This window comes from Pangasianodon hypophthalmus, chromosome 10 (genome assembly GCF_027358585.1).
Source record: "Pangasianodon hypophthalmus isolate fPanHyp1 chromosome 10, fPanHyp1.pri, whole genome shotgun sequence".
In the NCBI taxonomy this organism is placed as follows: Eukaryota; Metazoa; Chordata; class Actinopteri; order Siluriformes; family Pangasiidae; genus Pangasianodon; species Pangasianodon hypophthalmus.
Window position 1 is genome coordinate 17285379 of NC_069719.1, and position 19780 is coordinate 17305158.

General features: G+C 39.1%; 1 protein-coding gene across 2 annotated transcripts; it reads left to right on the top strand.

The window, feature by feature from the left end:
- The first annotated feature begins 1426 nt into the window (after positions 1-1426).
- Positions 1427-19320, top strand: dpysl5a (dihydropyrimidinase like 5a). 2 transcript variants are annotated; one of them, XM_026933934.3, is made up of 13 exons: positions 1427-1579; positions 3448-3716; positions 8629-8787; positions 9013-9192; positions 9288-9356; positions 10121-10165; positions 12345-12420; positions 12994-13150; positions 13278-13419; positions 14329-14471; positions 14751-14958; positions 15460-15628; positions 17167-19320. In XM_026933934.3, the coding sequence occupies exons 2-13, from the start codon at positions 3456-3458 to the stop codon at positions 17250-17252; spliced, it is 1695 nt and encodes a 564-aa protein (XP_026789735.1). In that variant the 5' UTR covers positions 1427-1579; positions 3448-3455; the 3' UTR covers positions 17253-19320. The 2 variants fall into 2 exon arrangements, with proteins under 2 accessions (XP_026789735.1, XP_053093540.1); XM_053237565.1 differs by lacking the exon at positions 17167-19320 and adding an exon at positions 15855-17137.
- Positions 19321-19780: the final 460 nt, after the last annotated feature.

Here is a 19780-nt window from a genome sequence, read left to right on the forward strand (position 1 = left end):
CATTCTCACAAGGGTTTCTTTAAATAACAGTATTTTTTCTCAGAAATGTGTGGCAAAAATATTGATACCCCTAAAGAATATTAAATGCAATCCAGTTAAATAAAATGATAGATTTTTAACATTGCTTTCAATATCAAACTTCCCATGTCTTTGGGGAGTGAAATATGTGATTCATGTATTATAAATTTAAATATTAATTAAATGTTGTACACAAATTAAATGAGTCCTGTTGAATTCTGCAGGCAGATTGGTTAGAAGCTGTGGATTAATTTTTATAACAGCAGCTCTGACAGTGGTTCTGGCTGCAAGGCAAATCACAGGTTTATATTAATGTTTGTTCTAATACGTTATCGCTTCACTACTAACAACTACAAACTAAATACTACAAAATCTAAGACTAACAATAAATGCATTCAAAACGTGTAGTTATTTAATAAAGAATGTAAAGTTGTTAATATGGTGAAGCTTTCTGTCTTTATTTATTTATTTATTTATTTATTTATGAAAGGCATCTCAGATGTCAGCGCTTTGTAACAGTCCGTAAGTTTTCCGCCACAGGAAAGTCTTCAGACCAGAGCAGTTTGCATTTCTTGTTAACATAACAAGCTGCATGCTTTTGTTTTTTTCAAGAGATGGGAAATAGAAAGACTGGTGAGGGATAACATAACTGATAAGAGGGACTAGTCTTGCTGACATTCCACAGCATAAAATGTAACTATAAATGGTTAAAAAGCATGATGTATATTTTATTAATGCATTCAAAATTGTAGTCATTGGCAAATCACTGTGGTATAATAAGAGGAACAAAACTTCAGGTTTGTGTTGTTGATTATGAGAAAATAATCAACTTTGGAGTGATAATGTGCTTTATTCTTTACATATTGTTTTTTTCTTCTTTTTTTAAAATTCATATTTATTCTATAATTATTAACTGTTCTCTGGAAGTAAGTGGACAGTTTTTGTATAGTTTTATATATTTTATTTTTTCTCAAATCATTTCTTGAAGACTTGAAGACCATTTATTAAATGCATGGAAAATGAACTGGGGTGAGGTCTGAATATGGGTTTGTATAAATATTAATGCAGATGAATGATTAAAGCTGCTGAGGTAACTACAGGTGTCATTTTAGCATTAGCACTTGTTCTGCCTTTAGACACGTTCATTTCTTGTCATCTCTCAGTGTCCTGTTTGATTCTGATATCAACCATTTCTCTGGTTAACCTTAATGATTAATAATGTCGTTTTTTTTCATTTTTATTTTATTTATATTTTTTTTTTAGCTAAAGCTAAACCGGACCCTAGCTCTATTAACGCGTTAACCCATCCCCCTTTAAAAATCACACAATGGTACATACCGAGGGTGACAGGCCCCGCCCAGTCTGCGTTTCGATTGGTCGCTAGTACAGCCATCTTTGCATGTCTGCTTTGTGATTGGTCGGCTAGCGGCTCGCGCTGTGTGGATGCTGCGGACGTAAGGTTTTCCAAGCTGGAGCGGCCGGAGCATCTGCCTGCGGGTGTCACCCAGCGTTATCGCCTCACAGCACTGAAACACTGCTTTTTGGGAATATAACAAAGGAGGTAAGCCGTATACTGTTTAAGTATAGCTCATACTTTTATGGCGTGAGGATGTAATGTGCCGCTGGTGTGGAAGCCGTGGCCTCGGTGGGGTTGAGTGACAGTTCCACGGTTCGAGTCTGTTTTCTGCGGAAGGCTGCCATCAGGGCTTGGTTCATTTCTCCACTCATATCCGTCTCCATCCGGAGATCCGCCCTCTATCCGGATGTGCCAGGATGTGCACACTCGATTTGTTGTAAATGTTAATCATAAATGTTTGGACTAAAATGTAGCCCAGTGTTTAGATTTACCTCAGGAAGGGAGCAGCCGGCCGCAGAGCTATAAACATGATTGATGAAGCTCCAGTCGATATGGCCGTCCTAACCTAATCTTCCAGATGAACCACTCATAAAAATGGACGCCTTGTCTGAACTGTTATTTTACAATCCGGATTCCTTCATTTATCAGGATGTGTGCTAAGCATCCTGTCATGCATGGCTGTGTTAGTGGAAGGGCTTGGCCACCCTCTTTGTGTGTGAGATGGGCTCCATAACATCCATGTGGAATGCAGCTTCACATTTACTTACACACACACACACACACACACACACACTGCACAGAGCTCATTCAGATTTCTCCCTGCCATCTGGAGGAAAATTTTTTTTTTTTTCTTTGCCACATCATGGAACTGGAACATTTTTAATGCAAAGAAAACAAAAATTCATCCACAGATTAAAATGCATCAGTTAAAAAGCATGGGCACATTATATACAAGAACATTACACATAGTACTAATGGGTCTGATCATTTTTTTCCACATTGTTGGTGTTGCAGTTAGTGAAAGCAGGCACTATAAACCACTGGCTATGATGTGTTCATGAAGTGCATGTGTGTTGACAAGAGCTGCTTCTGTATTGCATGGAATAAGCTGGATTCAGAAGTGGGTCATGGCAAAAATCTGCCTGCATGAGCCGTGGCGAGGAACAAATGTGTGACTAATTTGTCTCTAAGGTCTTCTGAGAGGACATGGATGTAGCATGTGGACTGTACTGCTGCTGTTTGCTTAATATAGTTCAGACAGAGGCGCGAGGACACACCCATCTCCACCCGCTCCCTCGGCTAGTCTCCACCCCACCCAATCAGGGGCGTAGAGAGGGCTGGGGGGGGTTGGGGTGTGTGTGTGTGTGTGTGTGTGTGTGTGTGTGTGTTACACTGTACCCTCTTTCCATGACTTCACCCTGCTCGCACTAGGGATTACACAGCCCTAGGAATCAAATACTCCTCCATTTCTCTGTTTTGCCACACCTCTGCACTTGACACTGTACTATCTGGGTCAGAACCGCCCTGACTTACTGCATCACGATTTCTTTATAAGCGCTGACGCTGCCGTTTGCCCTGCCAGATGATGGGATTTGTTTATTATTGTGCCTGTGAGTCGCATCATTAGCAATGTGGAGCATTAGATATAGTAATTCCACTGATTTATATTCACAGTCGTATAATATTGATTTGCTGCAGTGCTTGGCCAAGTCAGTGGTTATCGCAGTAATTAGATTTTTATTATAGCCGTGCTTTAAGTCCAGTCCAAACTGGGATTATACTCTGTGGATTTAAACCTGGCTTTTATATTTTATATAGTCCCAGAGTCTTTTATTTTTCTAAGGCAAGCCTCACTGCACAAGAATGCTGGAATTTGGAAAATTGCCTCCCAAACCTATTATTAGTATTCACTGGACTATGTTCTTGTCTTTTCATGAATAAACATGGTTGTTAGAGTTCTTTTGCTCATTTGGTACACATCATAAGAGAACCTGGCATGAGCTCCTTCAAAAGCAAAACCATGTTTATCCATTTCAGTATAAACATAGTTGGTCTGTCCTCCTCTCTCACAGGTGGAATCATGTCTGCCGGTCCAGCGACGGTGCGCATCCTCATAAAGGGAGGCAAAGTGGTGAATGATGACTTTACCCAGGAAGCGGACGTGTACATTGAGAATGGCATTATTCAGCAGGTTGGCAAAGAGCTGATGATCCCAGGTGGTGCCAAGGTGATAGATGCCACAGGCAAGCTGGTGCTCCCGGGGGGCATCGACACCAGCGTTCACCTGCAGGAGAGCTTCATGAACGCCACCACTGCCGATGATTTCTACAGTGGCACCAAGGTACAGTGTGTTGATTTTCTGCAGTGCATTTATGTCAAACTTTGCAATTAGGGAATAAAACACTACGTGGTGTGCTGGTGTAGGAAATCGGGTGGTGTGGTGCAGCCCAACACAAAGCGGGAATTTGTTTCCACTACCAGCACATCTCGAAGTGGTTCATTCCTCATATTCCACAACGATTTACCAACGATTACATTTTTCTCTTTATTAATGAACGACACTTCATGATTTTTCCATTTATAGTTACACTTAATGTTGTGGACCGCCTGCAAGACAAGCTAGTTCCTGTCACCATTTAGATTAAACAGGCATTCCCTCACTAGTCTCTCTTTTTTATTTATTTAAGAGATTAATAGTGATAAAAAAAAAAACACAAACAAACAAAAAAAATCCAGCTACTTGTCATGTTACAGAGAAACTGGAAAGTGCAACGTCCTCTGTCCTGAAGCGTCTGCTGTGTCGCAGAACAAACTGTCACAAAAGGCTAACACTGGAGACTCCTTCCGTAAATGTTAAATAAACATCTCCTTACAGAATACTTCACCATATTAACAATTATAATGTCTTTGAGCTTATATTTTTTTGGCTCAATGAAGACACAATATTTGAACCAACAAACAGAAACATGTCTTTTCAGAATTTTTAAAACTTTTTACAACAGAGAGAAGAAGAAAAACAAATAAGTAAATAAATAAATAAAGTAAGTAAATGTGCATATATAACTACATTCACAGATGTACGTAAATGATGAGGAACGTCATATATTTATATAAACTCTATTAAACATAACATATTATTTAATAACTACTATTAATACAGTGAAATAGAAATGTATGTAGTTATTATAGTAAGGAATGTAAGTTTGGATATGCCAGTGGATTTGGGGAGCTTAAAGGGTTTAATTATTATTATTATTATTATTATTATTATTATGCAAGTTGTTGTTTCTAACAGTTGTATTTATATTAAAGTAGTTATGACCTTTTAATAAGGTATTTATAATAGGTGCATTGTAACGTTTATAGAGAAATATTGCTTTGCTTGTACACCCTGTACAGTGATTTTGGGAAAGTATCTTCAGTTCCTAGGCATGAACCGTTATTGCTTTGTTCCAGGCCTGCTGTTAAAGTCTTCCCTTTACGTAGTAGGAGAGCAGTTATTTCACATGCAGATGTCTTTGCGTTCATTGAAGCAGATTCCACTCCACTGACTGTGTTGTGAAATTGTATCCGATCTCTTGGTGGATGAATCCGTAGATGTCTGGGGCCAGAGTAATACATGGATGGATTTTTTTTGGCCTCCACACTAAGGAGGCCTACCATCTGCTGAGTCTTTCTCCTCTAGAAGCCCAGTGAGCTTTTATTCTTGAGTGGCATGGTGCGGCTGTAGCTCTCAAATTACTGGGAGGATATAGCAAGAAGCTGACACTATGAAAGGCATGAAATGTATTTTATTGATCCAAAAACATAAAAAAAAGAAAAAAAAAGACCAGAGCCTGGGTTTCACTCTGTGATGTAATGCACTCAGCTTTTTCCATTTTATAATCTTGTGCATCTTGGTTGTATTTTAACCTAAAGCCACATTTGTTGTGGCATATATGCAGCTCCCCAGTGTGACGTCGTAGCAGGCTGCCCCGTCCAACGTAGTCCCATGGGCTGGTTAGCAAGTACTGAAAGGCGAGAGGACGGATGATTCACTCACATCCAAATGCACATACACACACACACACACACACTTAGGTCTAAGAACACTGTCGAGTTTAAGATGACAAATGAATCAGTTGTTATCTGAACTGTGCTTGTTAGACACTGGCGACGCAAGTGGTAATCCCCCCACCCAGTCCACATTACTGCCATGGTCTTGGCCAAGCACAGACACAAATGCAGATCAGATTCTGTTACCATAGATACAGCGGGAGCTGCTGCAAAGACTGCTGCAAAAGCCTTTCACTCGCACCATTGTACAGAGAGACAATGGTGCTCAATTCCACGCCCCTCTCAGAGGACACTGGTCCATTCCCCTGTGCCAACTGACAGATGGAAGAAGACCCTCACGCAACGAAGAATTATGGCAATGCTCATTTCTCTTATTTTTCATATCATTACAGTTCACTCTAATGAACTGAGCAGTAACTACTGTACACCATGTAAATAGTAAATGGTGCAGTAACTACTGTATACCATGGTGCATGTGGTCTATTACTCATTTATGCTTTAACGTGTCTGATTGAGTAAGAAGACACTTGTGATGTTAATTGGTGACAGGCATTTTTAGTAATTTCTTTTTCGAATACTCAGACATATATAACAAGTAATTGACGACTCCAGATTTAAATAACTAGCCTGACCCATTTGTGCGACTCTTTGCTTTACTCTTTGCTTTACTTAACAGCACCAATACCAAACATACCATTTTCCTAGAGTAGGCAGTTGATAGAGCAAATTAATATTTGACTTTTTTTATGCTTTAATTGTTAATTAGGCAAAAAGTAACAGCACTGCATATTTACATGTAAAATAAAAATGGTCTTCTTAAGCAAAGAAAAACCATTAACATACATTTAATGGTTTGAGTTTGTTTTTATGTATTTACCCACTTCACTGTTTTCTTGTCACCGAGTTAGCAAGATTTTACTTTTTTAAGGTGGCCTGAGATCAGCATAAACCTGTCTTCATGCAAGCCTGATTTTGTCACTTAACCCTTTAAAATCATACTGCTGTAATGTAATTACAAGAGTGGGGAATGTAATTTGGGCACACCAATGGGTAAAAGTCCCCTCCAACATTCAGTTAGGCCAAATGGCTTTCTATTCACTACATGCTCACTGCATAGGGTGTAGCATAATGGCATTGTAGAATTTTAATAGCAACATTTTAATAGGAACGCCTGTACACCTGCTCATTCATGCAATTATTCAATTAACCAATCATGTGGCAGCAGCGCAATGCATAAAATCATGCAGATGCAGGTCAAGAGCTTCAGTTAATGTTCACATTGAACATCAGAATGGGGTAAAATGTGATCTCAGTGCCTTTGATCGTGGCATGGTTGTTGGTGCCAGATGGGCTGGTCTGAGTATTTCAGAAACTCTTGATCTCCTGGGATTTTCACGCACAGCAGTCTCTAGAGTTTACACACAATGGTGCGAAAAGCAAAAAACATCCAGTAAGCAGCAGTTCTGTGGACGGAAACACCTTATTGATGAGAGATATCAGAGGAGAATGGATTGAGCTGACAGGAAGACTAATAAATCAAATAACCATTATTTACAAATGTGGTGAGCAGAAAAGCATCACAGAACACACAGCAGGTTGAGACTTTAGGTGGATGAGTTACAACAGCAGAAAACCGCATCAAGTTCCACTCCAGTCAGCCAGGAACAGGAATCTTCGGCTACAGTGGGCACAGGTTAACTGAAACTGTACAGCTGAAGATTAGGAAAAGACTAGGTGATGTTTTTCCGTTCTTTCACTGTCCAGTATCGGTGAGTTTCTGTGTGATATTCTCATATATGATGTGCTCATTAACTGAAGCTCTTGACCTGTAGCTGCATGATTTTATGCATTGTGTTGCTGCCACATGATTGGATTGGCTAGCTGAATGAATGCGCAGGTGTACAGGTATTCAAAATAAAGTGGCTGGTGAGTGTATGTATTGCATTATAGAGCCAAAATGCCATTTGAGGTTCATGTAGCAGGCATATATAAATATCGGCTCTATTTTTTAAGTTTTTTTTTTTCATGCAGAAGATTAAGGGACTGATAGTGGCTTAAAGCTGGCAATGGAAGTAAGAAAAAAAAGTTTAGGATTTCTAGTTCTCTACTTTATGAAAATAAGAAATGAAAAGTAGTGGCCACTCAGACTGTTCAGTGTAGTATTGACATGCGTTACACCCACAGTCAGGGCCAAGCCACAAGCTGAAATCAGTGCTGTACTAGCCATATTAGGTTTTCCAGTAATCTTTAAAAAAGCATAGTGAAGCTGAAGCACAGAACTAACCTTAAAAGTCTGCATGCATTCGCCTCTGGACAGCTAAACATGCTTGCATTTAGGGGACATCCCCAAAACAGTCAACTGTTGTGAATGTACTCACAGTGTTTTGCCATACTTGACTTTTATTGTAGGCTGATAGGATGATAGATAGGGTCCAAGGTCATGGGTTCGATTCTGAGCTCAGCCTACTATCTATGTTGAGCATGTTCTCCCCATGTGGGTTTCATCTGACTTCTCCGGTTTTGTCCCACTGTCACAAAAAGCAAGTTTCTTTCTCTATAAAGGGCCTAAAAGTAATTGGGCTTTATAACTTATTAATCAGTGCAGTGAGTTCTGGTAATTGATGTTGGCTAAAAATAGTCACTTAATGTTTGCTATCATTTGCAAGTTTTAAAAATGACCTTTAAATGTGAAAATCAGGTCTATATTTCATATAAAATGTGTCCCTTATTTATCAAAGTTGCACAGAACCCTTCAGCTTATGTTCATGTAAGTATAATTTACACAAAACATACCCTAATTTACTCAAGTGTTGTGATAGTGAGCCAGTAAAAGGAAGGCATATAGCTGGCTACAGTTATTCACAATACAGCATTGCTACCTCACAGTGCCAGGATCCCCAGTTTGATCCTGAGCTCAGGTTACTGTCTTTTGCATGGCCTTCCGATATCTATGCAGATTTCCTCCAGGTTCTCCGAATGAATGATGAATGAACAATATTGATTTTGGTGATTCAAGTGAAAAGCAAACATTTTTTCAGGTTGTTAAAGTATTACACTCAAATTTTCACACATTCCAACCAGATGTGAGTTTGAAGATGAAATTGATTCATTTCATTTCATCCATGCATGTTTGTGCATGATCAGATTTGACTTTACAGAACTTTGATTAATAAAGGCCAATGTGTTTTAATTTCCAGGCTGCTCTGGCTGGAGGCACGACAATGGTGTTTGGTCACGTGTTGCCCGAGAAGAACGAATCCTTGCTGGATGCCTATGAGAAATGCCGATCTCACGCTGATGCCAAGACCTGCTGTGACTATGCTCTTCATGTTGCTGTGACTTGGTGGAGTCCCAAGGTACACGTTTTCTCTGATCTACACATTACATACTGTGACATCACCATCCTGCAGTAGTGTCTTAATTTTAAGATGTGTATTTTTAAACTTTTTGGCTCCTACTGTACTTTAACAAATATAAGCACTCTCTCCTAGAGAGCATAATGTGGAAATTGTGACAGTGTCTTACCCGTTTTAACCAACAAAGTTTATATTTTCTGCATTTTTATAACTAATCATAACCAGGTGAGGGCTCAGATGGAGTCACTGGTGAGAGAAAAAGGAGTGAACTCCTTCCAGATGTACATGGCTTACAAGGACGTGTACATGCTGAGGGACAGCGAGCTGTTCCAGGCCCTGCAGCACTGTAAGGACATCGGAGCCATAGCCCGTGTACACGCTGAGAACGGAGAGCTGGTGGCCGAGGTTGGGAAAGTGTATTATCTTTGTCAGTTTTACTGTATTATTTTCACCTGTCCTGGTAACTTCACAAGACTTTTTTTTTTTGGCTTTCCTTCAAGGGTGCCAAAGAAGCGTTGGATCTGGGCATCAGTGGACCAGAAGGCATTGAGATCAGCAGGCCTGAAGAGGTGTGACATTGGTGGTTGAATCCCAGTCTTATGTCTAATAGAGCACTGATTTATATACTGATTATTTATGCTTAAATTTACGTTCATGTGAGCGAAAGACAAAGCAACAGGGGACCATCATTCAATTTCTATGTACATGTGCGACACAGAGCCATGATTTTATTGACATAGCAACAGTGTGACATTTCAGCTGAGATTTTCGAAATTCTATTCAAATTACATATGACACTATAAGGTGAAAAATTCAACCAGTTGGCTTGAATCACTCCTCGGACCAATCCTTTGTTGCAGTGGTCCGACATTAATTCGATCCCATACTACCATGGGAATTTAGTTACTGTTTGATGCGCAAAAATGGAACAAAAACTTAACTATGTTTTTTTTTCGTCTCATATACGACGACTCACTGCGTGTAGAGATATAAAGCTTAGAAGGACTGCTAATAAAGCTTGTAAAAAACCTTGCATGCGACATGTAAATCAAACAGCCAACTTTTACACTTATTATTGTATTATTTAATTTGTGTTTAGCTAGTTATGGTTGCTACATACAGCTAATGCAGTTTCTTAATGGAGCACTAGACAGTGCACGGCCACAGGTAACAAAGGTAGCAGTCACTACACGCCCACAAGACACAAACTACAGGTGATACGTCCGACTTGTCACTTGTTAGTGTGATCGTAGGGTTCTGCATCTGTGGCTCATTAGGTTACAGCAGTGATGTTCAAATTTCTTACTGACTGTGAGAAATCTTCTGTTTGCAGCTGGAGGCAGAGGCGGTGCACCGAGCGATCACCATCGCCAACAGAGTGAGTAACGTTAATGTCACATGGTTTACTGTGTACTGTGGTTTGATCAAAGTTAGCATCCTCTTGACCTGAAGTTAATTAGACACACTTGCACTTGACTGAGCTCATGATAAGCTGAAAATTATGATTAAAAAAAAAAGTGTGATTCAGTTGGATTTTGTTCAGTTTTATACAGATAAAGTAGTAAGAAGTGCTACAAGCACTAACCTCATCCCTAAACCACACCACTTTACAAATCCTTTAAGTCATAATGAGAACACTTAGGACACTGTTTCCTCTACTGTCCTGCTTCAAACAGTGCCAACAACTTGTTCAGTGTTGCCAGGCAGTTGGGCTATTTTTAAAATCAGCTCCATTTCACTGTAAACCTGCCCAAAGTGGAGCCTTATCGCTACATTACATTTCCAGCACTATCCAGTGAATACTGTGCATGTGTAAGCATTTTGTGTCAACGGAAGCTTATTCATGTGTATTGTTTACAGCGCTGGATTAGCATTTTATTCTGCTCGCTATGAAAATAATTGTTCTTCATGTTTCCAGTTCTTCATTTCAGATCATGTATATACAGTAAAAACCATACGAACAAATAAAATGCATGCACCTTTTGGTTTTTGGGCCCAAAGCAGCTTAGCATTATCAGCCATATTAAGGCTATTATAATGATTTGGAACATTTCCATTACTTAAATATTGTCTATAATATACTGTATACTGTCTATAATATACTGTATAAGACTGTATTGTAGCTTAATATCTTGTTAATAAAACTATGTTGTACCTTTTCTAGAGCGGTTTAAGGTATGGATTTAATTTAACCTCAATTTAATTTCATTTATTTCCATTAATATTTTTAAACAGTTTTTTTTTTATTACTAGGAGTCACTAAGGGTGATGCTACAGTGACCAGTCAATAGGCCAAAGAACTACATTTGATGAATATAAAAGCAATTTTAGATTTGGAAATGTCAGTAGTAAAGCAGTTGACTACTGTTTTATGTGGACTGGCTTGGTCAAGGTGCATGTAAATATTTTTCAGATAATCTTTAAAACATAGTGTGGTGTGGATAATGGAGTGCAGACTCAGTTTTTTTAAAGACTTTGAAAGGTGGCTCCTCAGGGATCTGTGTGCACTTAAATGTCTTGTGTCCACATTAAATATAAATGAGACTGGTATGTTGTGAGAACCGTATCGAATACATTTTTAAAAAGACAGCACAGTACTCTATCCTGGTGCATCCTTGGTGATATTACAGGTGAAAAATGAACTTGGTGTAGAGATAAACGTGGTGGAGAGAAGGTTACTTTGCAAACTTTGCAAACTAATGCGATGGTTCTTTTATATTCAGACTTTGTGCAGCGTGCATTTATGTGCAAAGCTTCATTACCCAGTACTACTAGTGAGGTCTAGTGAGCTGTCTTTACTGGGGGCATTGATTTCAGCCCTAATGCTTCTACATCCGCTATTGCAGCGAGTATGAGTGCCCTTATATCAGATTGCAGATTCAGTGTGCTCTTGAAAGTGCATGAGATCTCATGAATGAAATTGGTATATTATAGAAAGCCCACTCAGTTGCCTGGGACAAAGTACTGAAGTACTGCACAATAGATGATGAATTTCGGAAATTATGCCACACACTGATGCAAAACAGTAGGCCATGACACATGATAAGAATAGTAATAAATAATATAATATAATAAATAAATAAATACATAAATAATAGAAATACCATCACCCAAGGTGTGTGGCACGCATGCTTAGTTGATGATGCAGATCATGAACTAAATGTGTGTGTTTAGTTGAGTAGGCTTATTATCAAAAACCAAAGAATTAGTGTGATACATATTCAGCATTCTACACTTTTTCAAATGCTCGGCAAGACAAGAAAGAGAGAGATGATGAGCATGATACTGGCTTTTATAGGCTACTCAAGTGGGGAAACGGTAACAGGTGATGACTTTTCTGTTAGAACGCACACATAGTAACACGCCACTAGTTCTGAAGGAAACAGCCCGGCAGTCCAGAATGTAAATAAGTAGAACTTTAGATATGGTTCCCAGTACCTCACATGTAGTAATATCTTGGTGTTAGTGACTTGTTTAGAATCACAGTAACACAGTCATAGAGTGCAGAGAAATAAATGTGTAAATATAATAATATAAATTTATATTATCATCCTCAGGCTCACAGTCCTATATACCTGGTCAATGTATCCAGCATGTCAGCAGGAGATGTTTTGGCCTCGGGGAAGATGCACGGTAAGGGCACAACTTTGAATTGAAGTGAAGTGACTTGTGGCCAAGTATGGTGACCCATACTGTGCTCTGCATTTAACCCATCCAAGTGCGCGCACACACACAGTAGTGAACACACACCCGGAGCAGTGGGCAGCCTTTTTTGCTGCGGCGCCCGGGGAGCAGTTGGGGGTTCAGTGCCTTGCTCAAGGGTCTCACCTCAGTCGTGGTATTGAGGGTGGGAGAGAGTGCTGGTCATTCACTCCCCACACCTACAATCCCTGCCGGACCTGAGGACCTGAGACTCGAACCCACGACCTTCAGGTTCACCTTCGGGCTGCAAGTCCGACTCTCTATCCATTAGGCCACGACTGCCCCCATTAGGCCACGACTGCCCCCATTAGGCCACGACTGCCCCCTTTGTCTGTATCCAATTACACCTTATGCAATGTTTGTCCCTTGAGGCACCAGCCACCTGTGGGGTTGTTTGTGCTTCCTTGCACACTAGCTGTTATACATCACATAGTAGACATTCACTATGCAAAGCTAATTACAGTAAGTATTATAATAATATATGCATTTCTGGTGTGTATGTAGGTAAAGTGGTGCATGGGGAGACCACCACTGCCCATGCTGTTATAAACGGACTGCAGTACTACCATCAGGACTGGGCCCATGCTGCTGCCTATGTCACTGTTCCTCCCCTGAGGCTGGACCCCAACACACCCAACTTCTTGCTCAGCCTGCTGGGAAGGTAGGTTTCATCTCACGCTGTACATACTCTCAGAATATGACTATATATACATAGAAAAGCTTCTGTTTCAGCCTGTACATAGGACATAACTTCAGAACGTGACATGCATCTGTTTCTGCTGCTGTAGTGACACTCTGAATGTAGTGACCTCAGACCACCGGCCCTTCACCACCAAGCAGAAGGCCATGGGCAAAGACGACTTCACTAAGATCCCTCATGGAGTGCCTGGTGTGCAGGACCGCATGAGTGTCATCTGGGAGAAAGGAGTGGTAGGTTTGACCTGATTATCCTAAATTAATAATAGTTTATAATTATTTTTATTACTGCATTAAGTAAGGGATAAAACGTGACAAGGCTTTGTCCATCATATTTGCCGATATTTACAATTTTTATTTATTTAAAATAACAGGTCGTATTTTTCATCCATTTATAGTTAATGTTGTGAAACGTCTGAGAAAAAGTTTCCTGTTATCATTTATGTTACAATAGCTATAAACAGTTGCTCCATCACCAGCCTTTCTTTTTGCTCTGTCTTGAAGTTAATAAGACAAAAAATGCAGCTCATGTAAACCACAATATACCACAAAGTGATAGAGTGATAGAGAACGTTCTAACAAAAGATGTTCTAACAAAAAGCGTCACCATAGCAACAAGTACATGCTCTTCTTTGTTAAGTAGGAACACTTTAAAAAAATCCATGTATGCATAGGCTTAAATTACATGAGCATCCTCTACATAAATCACAGTAAGATAGTTGTTACTATAGACATGATAACTTATTACAATGAGTATATCAGTGTACGTATGTGATTCAACTTACAGTCAGAAACACCTTCTGAGCAATCAGAATCGAGACTTCAGCAGTGCTGTGAAAGCAGTAGTATTCGATAAAGAAAAATAACCTTAGAATAAGCTTTGAAAGCATTGCTAGGAATAGAAATATCAGATCATGTCCATTTCTATTAGTTATGTACTGGTTATAATAAGGCATTAGTGGTGTGTATGTTGTTAAAATGATGCATGGTACCATTGAAAGACATAACGTTATTTAAGTGGCTCTGTTTGACCTATGGCATCCCAAGAATATATCTGATCTGTCAGTCTTAAACACTGTATTTTATTTTATTCTCTCAAGACTAAGAGAAATCCATCAAAGAGAAACATATTTTCCTTACCAGGTTGGAGGAAAGATGGATGAAAATCGGTTTGTTGCTGTCACAAGCTCTAACGCTGCAAAGATCTACAACCTGTACCCCAGGAAAGGCAGGATCATCCCAGGAGCCGATGCTGATGTGGTGGTCTGGGACCCTGACGCAACCAGGTACAAGAAATAAGGGCCAGCTCAATGACTGTAGATCAGTGTGTGGATCAAACTGGTCAAGCTCAAGCTTAACCAAGTTGTGCGGGCCAAGATAGAGCTGCTAGACTGTTTAAATGACGTGTGATTACATTTACTTTGAAATATTATCTTAGTTTATACACATACACAAGGTCTAGATAGCCTGCCTGTTTTTCCCAGCTTGATTTATTACTTTGTTAAGCTTAAATCTAAACTTTGCTAGCTTAGTGATGATATGTGATGTCTATTGTCTTTGGGCAGAACCATCTCTGTGACCACGCAGTGGCAGGGAGGAGACGTGAATCTGTATGAAGGTCTGCGCTGTCATGGTGTGCCGCTGGTCACCATCAGCCGTGGCCGTGTTGTCTTTGAAAACGGCATCTTCACCTGTGCTGAGGGTTCTGGAAAGTTCTACCCACTCCGGACCTTCCCAGACTTTCTCTACAAGAAGATGGTGCAGAGGGACAAGGTATGCCATCATCAGTATCATTCAGTTCACTGGGGTTCATAACTCTGTTTCATTAATCATCTGCTTGTCATTAAAATCCGAAAGACTCTATGCTTCATTGTGTGAAGTGTGAAGTAACAATTTTAAAGTTTTTATTTATTGGTTTTTCCAAGCCATACCATACCTCCTTAAATATTCAGTGTCTCTCTCCTTGGTCTAGTCATTTTCTAAGGAGATCACCCTGCTGAAATCACATTTTAATTCACATAGAACCATTTTTAAGAGCTGCAATGTTAATGTTAAATGATAAACTCATATAAGCTAAGTGATAGATCAAATAAAATGATTTTTAAGCCAACTAAGTTTAATTCAGTCAGAAAACGACTTGATTGTGTTTGTGTAATTATCAAGCCAGTGTGTGTGTGTGTGAGCGCGCGCACACGTGTTTGCGCTACTGGTAGTGTGAAACAGGTAAATAGTGCATTAACATGGTTGACTTGTGTGCTCTATTTCCCCCTTTAGTGCCAGGCTCTGAAGGGAGTGGACCGTGCTCCCTACACAGGTGAAGTGGCTGCAGTGCAGAATACAGGGAAGAAGGAGGCGGCCCCTTCATCTGGGGACATGACCCCGCGACCCTGCACTCGTCACGGAGGAATGAGAGACCTGCATGAGTCCAGCTTCAGCTTATCTGGTACTACGGCCTGCTTTCATACCACATTTATATACATTTATACACATACAGTACTGTTCACTTGTCTTAGTCACAGTGATTTTTTTATACAGATTTTGTCTTAGATGTTTATTTTATGATTTCTGCATTACTCGGACAGTAAAAAAAAATCATTTTAGACTTCCAAACATTAATTTTTCAAAAAAGTTAAATGTTAGAAGTAACATATTATGTAATCACTTTTCAGATGAAAAAAAGGAATGCTAGTTTCCAAGGATTAGCTGAAAAAACAGAAGCAAGTGCAGCAGTCAAATTCTCAAGAAGAACTGTTTCAGATTCCTCAAGCTGATGCATTTTTAAAGGCAAAGGGTTGTCACGCCAAATATTGACTCTGTTTAGTTTAGTGGCATTCCAAGAATGCTTATATTTCCTATCACTGCACTGGGACGTTTCACTGTGTGTATCACTCCGCTCGTCTGTGTTCACCACATAAAATTCCACTTCGTAGTTCAAAACGGTTACTACAGTAGTGTTAGCTGCATCATCAGCGGACATGGCAAACAATACTTTTCAGGAATATAACTTTTGACTTAAAATATGAAAGCTTGTCAGATGAAGACAAAAAGGAAGAAGGGACACCACTTTTACCAGAAACACCTTTAATGAGAATGTACATATCAATGTGAGCCTACATGCTATAAATTGAGTGTAGCTTCTTCGGGATCGATTTCCACTAGCGGAGCAAAAATAAACAGAACATTTGGCCAAATTGTGTCCAAAATGACTCAATATTAATTTCTTGTTTATAGAGCTGTTGTATAAAAGCAATATCACATTCGCAATCATGGGGTTATACTGAACATCAGCACAGCTGTGATTTCCTGCTGCACTCGCCCCGGGGGCTTAACCGCCACTCTTGCTCGTGCAATATTGCTTAGTGTTTTATTGCTCTTATATCCCTCTTATATTCTTTAACCGTTTATAGTTACATTTAATGTTCTCGAATGTCCATGAGACAGCTTAGTTCGTGTTATGACTTACGTTATAGCAGCTATAAACAGTCTTTCCCTCACCACAGCCTGTCTTATTTACTCTCTCGTGAAATTAGTAAGACAAGAATGTAGCTTTTAGCAGTCCTCTGTTATGAATTCTCTCATTGCGGAAAAATGTTGCAAAGTGCTGTAGCTTTCAAATTGCTGACACACTGACATACATTCTATAAATATTAAATAACCATCTCCTTAGAGAAAAGCTTGACCATATCAATGATTATACATTTTTCTTTGTTAAATAAGAACACATTTGAAACCAGTTTATTATTAGCCTTAGATTATGTAGCACGCCTACCATGCATGTCCCTGGGAATGAGTTATTACTACAGAAATAATAATATATTACCATAAGCACAGTGATTTTCCTCATAGCCAGCACTACTGTCAGAGCTGCCATGATCGCAAAATAAACAACACCTTCAGATTCAACAGCGCCACGCTAGTGAACTGTAAGTCACAGAAACACATCATGTTCGTGCAACTTACAGGAGCTTCGTGTTTTGCCAGGTGTCCAGATTGATGACGACCTTCCAAAGAGATCTTCCCAAAGGATTCTGGCTCCTCCTGGTGGTAGATCCAGTGGCATATGGTAACATCAGCTGCTGCTATTTTTGGAGCCACTGAATAACTAAACCGCAAACTAAACACCTAATATTATCTGATGATTTCACATTGACCAAAATTTATTTAACCCTTGTCACTTTGCTATTAGCATAATTAAATGTCCATGTTAATGATTTCAGGAAAAAAAAGGGGGTTATTTTGAAGGAAAAAACGGAAAACAAGGTATCTGTGTGGTTTTTAGATCCTGTGTGAGAGATGTTGGTATTGATGAATTACACTAGCATTGATTAATCTGGTCTTGGTGTCATATAGTTCATTTGGTAAAGGTGCAAGCAAGTTCTCCTCTGATCCTCTCTACTTCACTTTATATCACTATAGTCAGAACAGCGCACTGTGATATGCAACAGTTAAAGGAATACTTAAGAGTTTTTTTCAACCTGATCTCTATCCACCACACCAGTTTGCTGTTATGATATTCCCATGGACAAGAATGTTGTGAGTACTCTCATTTCCCTGTACTGAGAAAAAGAGCAAAAAAATGTTTTGCGTAAACCTTTACTGATGCTCCAACAACTGCCCTTAGACGCTGATTTTAACTCGGTTTCGTGAAAACAGTTTTTCTGTTGTTTCCTCGATACAGGGAAACGTTGAATCTATCATCAGCCGCACATACTCTGTTCATGTATTGATGATTGATTAGGTTGTAAAAATGCTCGAATATTCCTTTAAAAGATGTATAAATTTGGCAGACAATTTGAACAAACGTTACAGTACTGCAGCTAATGGATGTGGGACGATGTATTATTATATATTTTGCCACATTTTTAAATTATTTGGGCACATGACTATGTGTTTACCTCAGTGTTTTATCTTTGGAATTGCACTTATGTACAGTACTACCCTGCCTCTCCATTTGTTAAACTGTACATCTGTTGTGGTAATCAAATAACACATTAAAAAAAAAGATGCTTCTATATTGCAGCCTCAGTATCGCTTTTGTATTTTCAGTGTGTATATTTAATTATTTTTTTCTTTCACATGCCTGTTGACTTGGATGATTCAAAAGCAAGTTAAAATCAAATCTAGTTAATGCCACAGCTATGATTTAGCCAGAGACTGTGTATGTTCATATTGGTTTATTGGTTTATTATTCTATTGTTTCAGCATTTGTTTTCCCCACATGACTTGGTGAGTGGCAACAGTGGTGTGTCCCTGTGCGGTAGACTTGTGTTGTGTTGCTGAGTGTTATCAGTAGCTATTCATTCTTAGATTTGCCGAGAGTGTTTATGGTCAAGTAACATAGTAATGTACCTCCCATAAATGTGAACCAATATGAATGCCATGTTTACAGTGTCACATATCAGGATTGATTTTCTCAGTTAAATCTGACCGTGTCATGTTTATGTAATTGCCTGGAATTGCCTTTTTGAGTTCACAGTCACATAACACCAGTAATACTAAAAAAAATATATCTATGCGTTTTCAAATTGTGTTAAACTTAACATATTTTTAATTCTTTTGAGACTTGGTTAAATGTTGGAGAATGGATGTAGGCTTTTAACGATCACAAAAAAAAACTACTTCTTAACAAGTCAGTTTATTATGATTTGGTATTGTGTGTTGCCCAATATAAAAAAAATAACACCTGTAACATCTGTAAATGTTTCGAAACTCAAACACTTAAACCCCAGTCAGTGAATGAATAACCCCTGAAAATGGCCAGATAGCTCACAAACATACTGAAGTGCTAGAGTAAAAGGAGATTTATTTCTAGCGTGTCTTTTACTGGTTCTGTTACTACTCCCGTCAGTAGTTCGGCCGTGTTGGGAGACCCCACTGTAGAACACATCTGTAACAGAGAAACCACAGTAAAGATGTCATAGTGAAACAGTCCAACAGATACACTAGGATTTCTCTATTGGTGCTGAATATTCATGTGTGTGGATGTTTTTGTTTCCTTTTGGAACATTTCTCTTGATGTTTCTCGACCGTCTTTTTTTAATATATACCATATATTAAATGTATGTATGCACTAGAAGTGTATGTGTTATGTTCCTCTCAAAAGTTCAAATAAACCCTGTCCAACCTTGTACGGTACTTTTGATCGTAAGACTGAATCACAGCATTAAAGCAGGATGAACCTACACAGGGATGCATTATTACAGTATGTAATATTACTGTAGTAACACACACACACACAGACTGAGGAAATGTGATTGCTACAAACTAACGACAAGCAAACTACCTGATATTAGAGTGCTAAATAGTGTGCTGAACAATGCTTGTATAATTCAACTATATTAAACAAATGACCTAAATATCTGATTGGAAGTAAAATGCTCTGAATTATTTTTAATTTATGTCAAGCTGTCAGACATAAACCTTCTTGGTAGGAGTGAGTAGCGAACAGCACCAAACAAACAAAATGGCCAATAAACACTCAATGCATTATAAGGAACTATCTATTAAGATAAGCGTAATACATTTAAGTGGCACAGCAGGGGAACCATAAAATTATCCAACGAAATTAGATTGAAGCAGGAGGCCCAGGATTCCT

Excerpts from the sequence above, each read along its gene's own strand:
- dpysl5a (XM_026933934.3), top strand. The coding sequence starts at position 3,456 with ATGTCTGCCGGTCCAGCGACGGTGCGCATCCTCATAAAGGGAGGCAAA. Across the intron at positions 13,151-13,277 it reads TTGCTCAGCCTGCTGGGAAG|TGACACTCTGAATGTAGTGA; the intron begins GTAGGTTTCATC and ends CTGCTGCTGTAG. Across the intron at positions 14,959-15,459 it reads AGATGGTGCAGAGGGACAAG|TGCCAGGCTCTGAAGGGAGT; the intron begins GTATGCCATCAT and ends TTCCCCCTTTAG.